We start from the raw sequence: 10072 nt of genomic DNA, 5'->3' as shown, positions 1-10072 counted from the left end.
TTTTATGTCTGGAGACCTTGTTTATGTGGCTGTGAAATGTGTCCTTTGTTACTGTGGTTTGTGTAAAAGTTGAATTTCTTTTCGGAAGAGACGTTAAAATATATTCGATATTCTAATACAATCACGAGAGGAATGTGGAGGTATAAAAAAAAACAAAGTGGGGAAAAAATGTTTGCATGTAATATAAACCTGGTTAGGACTAAATATCACATTCCATTTTCATGTGCAGTATAATGAATATTATTAGAACCGATCAGTGGATACAGTATATTGGTATACATTATCAATAACATCTCTTTTTGGAAAAAAACATTCAGAGTAAGAGATAACATTTAAAAAAAAAAAAAAAACAAGATGCCAGCTTTCAAAGCATTAAACATGTTAATAGTATATTGTAAATTAAGTCTGACTAACATACACAGCCATCTATGCTGCACGGGCATTTGTGCTGGTCTGATCCAATAGTAGGTTGTTCTTATGGGAGAAGAGCAGCGGAAACTTTTTAAAAACTGGCTGAATTATGATGCCCTGATGCACAGGACAGGTGAGTATGAACAAGGCTGAAGAGGAACAGTTACCTGCAACAAAGAGAACAGTGCCGAGGGCAAGCAGAATGGGAAACAAAAAAATCTGATTTTTAAAGTTCGTGGAGAGAATCAAGTCTTACCACAGTGTGTACTACAAACTACACAGGTGGCATAATGAATTAGCCAAGATGAGCTGGAGGTGTGAGAGTAGAAGCATGATTGTAGCTGATTGTAGGTCAGTCCCACCCAGAAACAACAGGGGAAGAAGGAAATGCACAGACGACGGAAAAGAACCACAAATACAAGTGACATCTTAACAGTATAGTCTTAATTTCTAGTCATTAAAAGTAACTTTGTCCATCAGGTTTTCTAATATGTAATATTAGAAATATCTAATATGTTCTAATATGCTCCAGATGCCAAATGTCATGCCAGACCAAGCCGATACCTATAAATGCTTTGCCACAAATGAATATGGACAAGCCATGGTCACAGTTGTCCTCAATGTAATTGAAGGTGAGATATTGATATTAATGACATCATGATGTCTCATATATTTGATTTAAATGATATAATATATGCTTTAAAAAGAATTAAAGTAAATTCCAGCTTTGCTACATATCTTCCAGGAGAAATGAATTTATCCAATTCAAGCCGTTTTTTAGGCATTTGGAATGAAACTGTTTAGTTTGTGTTTTAACAGTGTTATTTTGAGCAACCTCTTCTGCTTTCAGTTGGTTTCAATAAGAATAAAGTTTCACAACAAACTCAAGCCAAGGATGTGGACTTTAACACAGTACTAAAAAGGAAAAGGTAGGGAATGTCAAGTATTCTATAGTTTAAGATTTTCAGCTCCATGTGGTTTATTGTAATTTACAGCAAAATATGCCGAAAATCAGAACAAACTCAGAAAAAGGAGGGTGAAATCGATCCCCGATTTTGGGAGTTGTTAATGAGCACAGACAAAAAAGACTACGAGTCAATCTGTTCAGAGTTTGGAGTAAGTGACTTTCGGTGGATGCTGAAGAAACTAAATGAAATGAAGAAAGAAAGAGAAGAAGAGCAGGCTGAGGTCTGTTTTTTGACCAGTTGTGGGTAACTTAATTCTAATATATATTTTAAAGAATCATTAAAAACTTCTCTTCATTTGTCTCAGTTTGTCAGAAATTTGTCTAACCTCAGACCGATCCAGGTCAATGCAGATGGCACTGCATCCTTTGAGATTGACATGGATCTTATAGAGCCAAGCAGCAGGATTTTCCTGTACAAGGTAAGTGTGACAACAAAAATTGTAGCTTTACTGTCAGATGCTGAAAGTAACACATATCTTTATCTGTGTCAGAGATCAAGCAGTTAAGCTGACTCAAATGTTTTGAATTGCAAATTCTGTCTTTTTCCACAAGGATGGTGAAATGATCCCATATACAAAGGAAATGGGGGATAAGATGAAGCACAGCCTTAGACAAGTAGGGAAAAAGTATATTTTTACTATGAGGGAGCTGGTGTCAGATGATGCTGGGCTGTACCAGCTGGATGTTGAGGACGTTACCATGTTTTCCACTGATTTTAAAGGTGAGTTTTACACCATCAGCCACTTTGAGTGTCATAGCAAATAACTCAATAACAATTTTCTGTATGTATAACACAGTCCCCATGGTGGATTTCTTGGTGAAAATTCAAGAAGTGAAAGCAGTGGAAAGAGAAGATGCTGTTTTTGAATGTGTCCTGTCACATCCTAGTTCTAAGGTTTCATGGTTTGGCAAAAACGTACTGTTGGAACAAGGCGAGAAATATGATATTGAGGTTTCTGAAGACAAGCTCATTCACAGACTGGTGGTCAAAGACTGCATGGCGGTAGACAAGGGAATCTATTCTGCTTGTGCAGGAATCAGGTCTTGCAATTCATGGCTGCTTGTTGAAGGTAAAATAGTAGTTCATCTTAAAACATAATACTGTGATACATGATAAATGATGTAATAAGAGAAACATGGTGGTCCAAGTTTTCATATCATGCCCATGTACTGACATCTACTAAAAACCCAATCTTTTTTTTTTTCAATTCAGCTGATAAAGTTGGAGGAAAAAAGTCAGCAAGAAAAACAACCAGAGCAGGAGGTTCTGGAATAGATCTACAGAAAGTTGCTGAACAGCAGCAAATAAAATTAGAGAAAGAGAGGGAGGAGAGGAAAGAACAGATTAAAGCAGCAAAAGCAGCAGCAGCTGTGGCACATCCTCCTGAGACTCCTATTAAAGCTCCTGCTCTTAAGAAACCTGTTACAAAAGAGTCTGAACCAGGTAAGTATGGTTGGTGCAACATTTATAAAACAGGGTGTTGAGATTGCAAACAATAATGCCTCATTTAAAATACCAGGAGGGGAGGCACAGCCACCAGCACTGGAGTTCCCGTGTTCTAGTAAGTTATCTTGATGATTTTCTTAAAAAATTATTATTTTTTGTTTACTTATGGCTTCAACATATTGAAACAGTTTATGCTTTTATTTCAGCTAAGATAACTGCAATTTATTTTCTTTTACATTGAATTGACAGCTCATGGGACTTTTTATTTTACTTATGGTATGATTGATTTAACTGTTTATTATTTTTATTATTATTATACCTGATTTAGATTTACTTTATTGCCTTATTATTATTGTTGTTGTTTTTAAAATTGTTATTAGGGTTTAACACAACATACCGCCCTTGTGTTTCTCACCTTTAGCTAGTAACCGCTGCATCACTACATCACTCAAAGGTCACATTTTCAATTTATTATTGAAAAAACGCTACTAAGTTGCTCATACAGCATATTACAGCAAAATGAGTAACCTGTTTAGAAAACCTTATTGCATGCTTTGGGAAATATTGAGGACAATCAATAGCAAGAAGGTTCCCAGGGAAGTGTTCTTTTTGTCTCATTGCCCATGTGGGCTCTCTATATATAGGATGGATAGATGGATGGATATTTTAATATCAGGCATCAGACAAATTCTCGAAGCTGTTTTTTCTAACAATTTCAATTAAATTTGTAAAATGTTCAGTTGTCAGTTTGACAGAAAAAAAATACAGTATAAATAAATGCTGTATGTACTACAAGTACACATAAATAGGTTCCACTTTAATGGGAAAATAACTTTTATTTTAAATTGCTCAGATCCTGAAATTACCAGTGGACTCCCTGATGTTTATGCTCTTTGTGGTAATAAAGCTGAGTTAAGTGTAAAGCTGAATGTAGACTGTGAAGGTGCCTGGTTTAAAGATGGAGAACAGGTAATACTCATTTTTAACAAGCACTCAACAGTACCGTATTTTCACAACCATAAGGCGCGCCGTATTATAGGGCGCACCTTCAATTAACAGCCTATTTTAGAAATATTTTCATACACAGGGCGCACCGTGTTATAAGGCGCATAGCATAGAAACTGCGTAGTGTCTGTGGTTTCATGACGCGTTCACTAGATCGAGCTGCGCTAAAAGGAATGTCAATAAAACAGCCAGATATGTCAGTCAAACTTTATTAATAGAATACAAACCGTCGTCCTCACAACCCTATTCACTCCCAAAACGAATAAACAGCTGTTTTATTATTTTTCCCGAGTGACGTAGTGTTTTCGCGTAACACAGTTCGTTTAATAACAGCGAGTTATAACAGGCAGTGCAACATTTTTATCACAAGTGGAGTTTAATAAATCTTCGATTTAGTGCAACATTTTTATCACGTAGTACCGTTGCGGTAAATCAAACGTTAGTGCAAACACAATATACGGTAACTCGAACTCTCGAAGTAGTGCAAAGCGATAGCAATAGCAATATACCAATAGCAATATAACAACGTTGTTCAAACGGTAATGTCCATATTCACAGTATGACCAGCCTTGTTAAGTTGTAAACACACAAAAGAAACACGTAAAGATCACTTTATCAGTTCATTCCTCATCCAGGAATCCCTCGAATTCTTCTTCTTCGGTGTCCGAATTGAACAGTTGTGCGAATACGGCGTCCAACATGGCCGGCTCCGTCTGGTCAAAGTCGTCATCAGGGTCGGTGTCGCTGGTGTTGTCTGGCATTTCAGTGACAATCCCTGCCTTCCCGAAAGCTCGGACCACGGTCGATGCCCAGGCATTTACGATCCACTGGCAGATAGTGACGTATGACGCTCGGCGCCGTCTCCCCGTCTTGGTGAACGTGTGTTCGCCGTTCGTCATCCACCGCTCCCACGCAGTTCACAGTCTAGTTTTGAATGCCCTGTTGACACCAATATTTAGCGGCTGCAGTTCCTTTGTTAATCCACTTCTTGCTTTGGTTCCTCGGAAGCTCCGTTGAGTCTTCTTTACCTGGCGCAGGTCGTCTTGTTGCTTCCTCCACTTCCGCACCATTAATTCGTTCACGTTAAATCCTCTTGCCGCTGCTCTATTTCCGTGTTCAACTGCGTGACTGATAGCCTTCAGTTTGAACTCTGCGTCAAAGGCGCGTCTCTTGCGAGGAGCCATTTTGGGGTCTTTACAGACAGAAATGGTTTGGGACTGAATTTACTGCTGTTACCTCGGCCACGCCTACTGACTACGGTAGCCGCGATTAACCAATATTACCGTAATCCATACAAAAGGCGCTCCGGGTTAAAAGGCGCACCGAATTTTTTTTAGAAAATTCTAGGCTTTTAGGTGCGCCTTATAGTCGTGAAAATACGGTACATTTTACATTAAAATGTGTTATAATTACCCAAAATGTGAAATTTATATAATAATAGATGCAAATTGCAACACATTTATTTGGATATTGACATTGCATCTTTCACAAATATGTAACAGCTTAGCTAAAATAAATTGAATAACCTAATGTTTGACTCTATTAGCTAACATTACTGCACTTTACTGTTGTACTGATGAATGTGACACTTAAAGACCAACCACAGCAAAACCGGTTGAGGCGTTCTGAAAGTTTTTTAGCATTTATATCATGTTATGTTTGATTTTTGACAACTTATAAACACTGTTTATTTTTGGTAGCTCACATCAGGTGCAGGGGTAACCATAACCAAAAATTCAACATGTCACAAGCTCCTAATTCAAAACTGTACAGAGGGCAGCTCCGGCATTTATCGCTTTCAATCAGGAGATCTAAGTACTCAGGGAAAGATCACCATTGGAGGTAAACTGTTAAATGCCTTAATGTGTATAAAATGCCATGACAAGCATCACTAGTTTAACTGAATGAAAAACTGTTTATTGCAGAGGTGCCTGAATTTGACCCAGAAGACCTTCACAAGTTCTCCAAACCTGTGATTATAAGAGTGGGCCAGAATGCCACATTCAAAATGGTATTTCCTACCCAGGAATCTATGGTTGTGAGCTGGTTTAGGGAAGGAACTGAGATTAAAGATGGAGGAGGATTGAAGATAGTGAGGGAACCTAATCACAGTCGACTTCTGTTCAGAGACTGCCTGCGATCAGACGCAGGGGAAATACGAATCCAGATTAAAAACCCGTTTGGGGTTGCGGCGGCCACATCGCACCTTATTGTCCTAGGTGCAAATCAATCAATGAAAAACATTTAATGAGAATAGTAAATGCCATGCTATATTTGACCATCTACTTTGCCACAGACCGACCCAGCCCACCTGAGGCTCCAGTAGAGACTGTTGAAACAACCTCATCTATCATTGTGATTAAGTGGAAGCCTCCAAAAGATGACGGCGGCTCGGCTGTCACCAACTACATCATTGAGCATCAGCAGGTGGGCCAGAGTCTGTGGAAGAAACTTGGGAGCATGTCAGCTGAAAACACTTCCTTCAGAGACAGGAATGTGACTCATGGAAAGAAATACAACTACCGCATCTATGCTGAAAACCCAGAAGGCCTCAGTGATGCCCTGGAAACAAATGGCAGCATTATGGCTGGTGTAATGAGTGAGTGTCACAAAGATAACCCAATATTTTCTCCAAATTAGTTAACTGAAAAAAATATTAAACCATTAAACCACACTTGCAGCATTTGTTAGAATACAGAAAGGTATCATTTATCTAAATATTCAACAGTACTTTACCGCTAGCTCATGTCAACTTCTTGATAACATACTGTAGTAAATGCATGTCAATTTACACAACAAAATGCTCAGTTGATCAATATGACATGTGTTTCTTGAGTACTTTCTGGTCCACCTGGAACACCAAAAGTGGAGAGTGCATCTAAATCATGCATCAAACTGACTTGGACCCCCCCAGAGGATGATAAAGGTGTACCGATCATTGGTTATCTGCTGGAGAAACGGAAGAAAGATACCACCGAGTGGATTACCTTGAATGATGTCAGTGAACCTATTGAAGGTTGGTGAAAAACAAGTACATTGAAATAAGTTTTATTTTTGTTTCCCACACTGATATTTGTTTTCAGATGTGAAGTATGCTGTAAAACAAGTCACCGAGGGGGCAGAGTATGAGTTTAGGGTTTCAGCAATTAATGAATCAGGATCAGGGGATCCAAGCACTCCCTCTGCAATTGTGTGTGCCAAGAATCCCAACAGTAAGTAGTTACCATTGCTTACACATATTAACTTTTACTGCATCTTTTTGTATTTCACTCTGCCAATACTATCATCCAGGGAGACCATATTTTAAAGACCCAGGGGACTTTATTGTTGTAAGAGCAGGGAATTCTCTACGCATTAAGATCTGTTATGAGGTGAGTATGAAGAGGGATTCAAATTTCAGATGTTATTTCCATACATCCAGATTGTGATGATATCCTGTCACATCATTGTAAAACCTTGATGTTTGCTTCCATGTCTCGCACCTCATGTTTGATGTCATGTATCTGATACCTCCAGGCTGAACCTCCACCTGAGATCACTTGGCTGAAGAATGATGAGCCTATATCCCCTTGGATCCAGGTTATCAATTCAGAAAGTATGTCTCAGCTGTGTATTCCTTCATCAAAGAGGTCAGATTCAGCCATGTACACAATCAAAACCAAGAACTGTGAAGGAGAGGCATTGTTTGATGTTGAAGTCAGAGTTACAGGTAAAGCCCAAAATAAAAAAAATACTGTATATTTTTTGACACTCTTCAGTTCACGATGGCAGAGTGTAGAAGGCATTGGTGTTAGGCACTGCAGACACGAATCAAGACCCCAAATGCAAACACACACGCACAATTGGGTGAGGATGAAATCAAATTTACTGAAGACCAGGTTCTGAACAAAGCCAAAAGGTGCAGGAAGCAGACAAACACGGTTAAGCTGGAGCAGGCTGGGCAGCGCAAACAGGCATACGAACAATTAGTTCCAGACTGGAAACAGGAATGAGGAAACAAACTTGCATAAGGAGTTTTAGGAGGCAGGCTGCACCACAGGGGGTTAACTACAAATCAGCAATGAGTGGAGAGTTGATCAGGCTTTTAAGGAGAACGGCAAGCCTCTCCGCCCAGCCTGAGAACAGACAAACAAGGGAAACAGACAAGACACAGATGGGAGAGGGGAGTGAAAACACTTGGGACTCCTAACAATTGGGCTGATTGGAGATTCTAAATTGATATAAATATGGGTGTGTGAGTAAATGTTGTATGTGACCTAGGATGGATTGCAGGCTGGTCCAGAATGTGACAAATCTGTGTATTGACATGTTACTCTTGAACATGTTTGGGCAGGGCATTGTGGCACACAACAATGAAATCCTGCCTGAAACCAACATGTGCTGTATTGAAGTTCATCTAAAATAAACCTACACAAATGTTACATGGCTTATTTTCTCCTAGTCAAATAATATCCTCTGCATGACTCTTTTTGTTTAATTGTTGCTAGATGAACCCAAGACTCCAGGGCCAGTTGAATTGGAGCAAACAAGTCAGGGTAAAGTGGTGGTATCATGGGCCCCCTCCCCAGATGAGGAGCTCGATGACCGGCTGTATTATGTGGTCACCCAACACGACTCCAACACCCGAGTGTGGAAGACGGTGGCTGACCGCCTTTTCACTCACACATACATGGCCAATAACATCCTTCCTGGAACTGAGTACCACTTCCGGATCTATGCCAAAAATGACATGGGCCTCTCAGATCCCTCTCAGTCCCCAACGTGGGGTGTCAACAACAACAGAGGTATCTCACTTAAATCTTCACTGCTGAAGTTGAAATCCATATCTTTATGACTGGTGTTCATATGAAGTGAGTTAGAATTTAAATAGTTTCCCGTCTTTTCTTTTCCCTGTTTCTCTTCTCAAGTTCCAATAGCTTCAAAAAGAATATATTCATCAAAAGTCTGCTTCGAGAGACCCCCATCAATCTTGGTCCCTCTGAAAGTCCACACACCACCCAAAGGTTACCAGCTGTACATGACATGCGCTGTGCGCGGGTGCCCAACACCCAGTGTGTCTTGGTACTTAAACGATGTCTGCATCAACTCGGATAAAAATTATTTCATCACAAATTTGTGCGGCGTGTGCTCCATGTACATACTTAGAGTCCAACCAACTGACAGCGGTGAATATAAGGTTGTCGCTCTTAACTCTCTCGGCAAAGCAGAGTGCTCTACTAAAATTATTGTTCAAGGTAAGCACATTTGAATGGATCTCCCTTAATAATTTGTTGTGAAATGTTGTTAAATAGTGTTTCGCTTTCTGTGCTTTTCTTCTCTACAGAATAAAGTGATGCAGTCTTCACAACATAAAGTTATTAAAGCTAAATGAATTACCATTCTTACCCTGTCATGAAAAACATAGATATGGAATAAATGTCTTGTCTTCTTAAACACTTTATCCCTTTTGGGGTCTAGGGGAGGGTGGGAAAAGGCAGGGTCCACCCCTGGATGCATTTGTGGGTTCGGTACCTTGCTTATGGGTACCTTGGCAATACTCTGAAGGTGTTCTGGCATCTTCCCCTACTATTAGAACACTTCCCATGTTTTGTCTCCCATGGGGCTCAAACCAAGAACCACAGCCCAGGTCCCAACAGACTGAGCTATCACCACCTTGGAATAAAAGTCAAGAGTCAAATTTTCAAGGTCTTGTAATGTCTGTAATAAAATCAGAGAACTTTGCATTTTGGATCCTGTTTTGTATTTTCTTACTGAATTATAAATTATAAACCCTACCTTTTCACCTGCTTCACTGAAACAAACATTTTGATGGATAGACATTGTCAGATTGTGTTCCCAGTTTAATATAGCCCCAAATACAGTACACTGTAGCGGTCACTTGTATATCATAATTCACCATAATTGTTCATATCTGTTCCATGGCCATAGTCCTGTTGAGCATTTTGCTATGTATGAGTTCCTCATTCGCTCGCACTATTTGCCGACAACTAAGTCGGGTAATTTGGCACGGCCCCTTTAACGGACCGTGGGAGTTGAGGGGCGGGGGTGTGTGTTTTTCCCGCTCTGATTTGATTTTTTCTACTACTTGTTGTTGTGGCTTCAATAAAAGGCACACACGATTGTGTGTCAATGGTAATCTAAGTTGTATTGCCTTTACTTTGCAAACGCAACACTGGTGACCCCGACTCTCGCTGGACGTATCATTCAGTGACTTTTATTTTCGACCATGGCGACGAATGCAG

General features: G+C 39.7%; 1 protein-coding gene across 1 annotated transcript in view; it reads left to right on the top strand.

Annotated features, from left to right (window-relative positions):
- Positions 1-9806, top strand: part of LOC101077446 (immunoglobulin-like and fibronectin type III domain-containing protein 1) — a 16409-nt gene extending 6603 nt beyond the window's left edge. Inside the window, exons 6-25 of the mRNA XM_029827531.1 lie at positions 944-1043; positions 1262-1340; positions 1407-1599; positions 1684-1797; positions 1931-2099; positions 2176-2448; positions 2592-2822; positions 2899-2940; positions 3247-3279; positions 3679-3794; positions 5531-5672; positions 5756-6049; positions 6127-6429; positions 6667-6846; positions 6914-7042; positions 7122-7201; positions 7347-7539; positions 8318-8614; positions 8738-9064; positions 9154-9806. Of these exons, the coding sequence (XP_029683391.1) occupies positions 944-1043; positions 1262-1340; positions 1407-1599; positions 1684-1797; positions 1931-2099; positions 2176-2448; positions 2592-2822; positions 2899-2940; positions 3247-3279; positions 3679-3794; positions 5531-5672; positions 5756-6049; positions 6127-6429; positions 6667-6846; positions 6914-7042; positions 7122-7201; positions 7347-7539; positions 8318-8614; positions 8738-9064; positions 9154-9158 (3300 nt within the window). The 3' untranslated portion in view covers positions 9159-9806. The remainder of the gene's footprint in view (positions 1-943; positions 1044-1261; positions 1341-1406; positions 1600-1683; positions 1798-1930; positions 2100-2175; positions 2449-2591; positions 2823-2898; positions 2941-3246; positions 3280-3678; positions 3795-5530; positions 5673-5755; positions 6050-6126; positions 6430-6666; positions 6847-6913; positions 7043-7121; positions 7202-7346; positions 7540-8317; positions 8615-8737; positions 9065-9153) is intronic.
- The last annotated feature ends 266 nt before the right edge of the window (positions 9807-10072 follow it).

This window comes from Takifugu rubripes, chromosome 19 (genome assembly GCF_901000725.2).
Source record: "Takifugu rubripes chromosome 19, fTakRub1.2, whole genome shotgun sequence".
Taxonomy (NCBI): domain Eukaryota; kingdom Metazoa; phylum Chordata; class Actinopteri; order Tetraodontiformes; family Tetraodontidae; genus Takifugu; species Takifugu rubripes.
The sequence above is the reverse complement of the archived record's forward strand: the minus strand, read 5'-3'. Positions and strand labels throughout refer to the sequence as shown.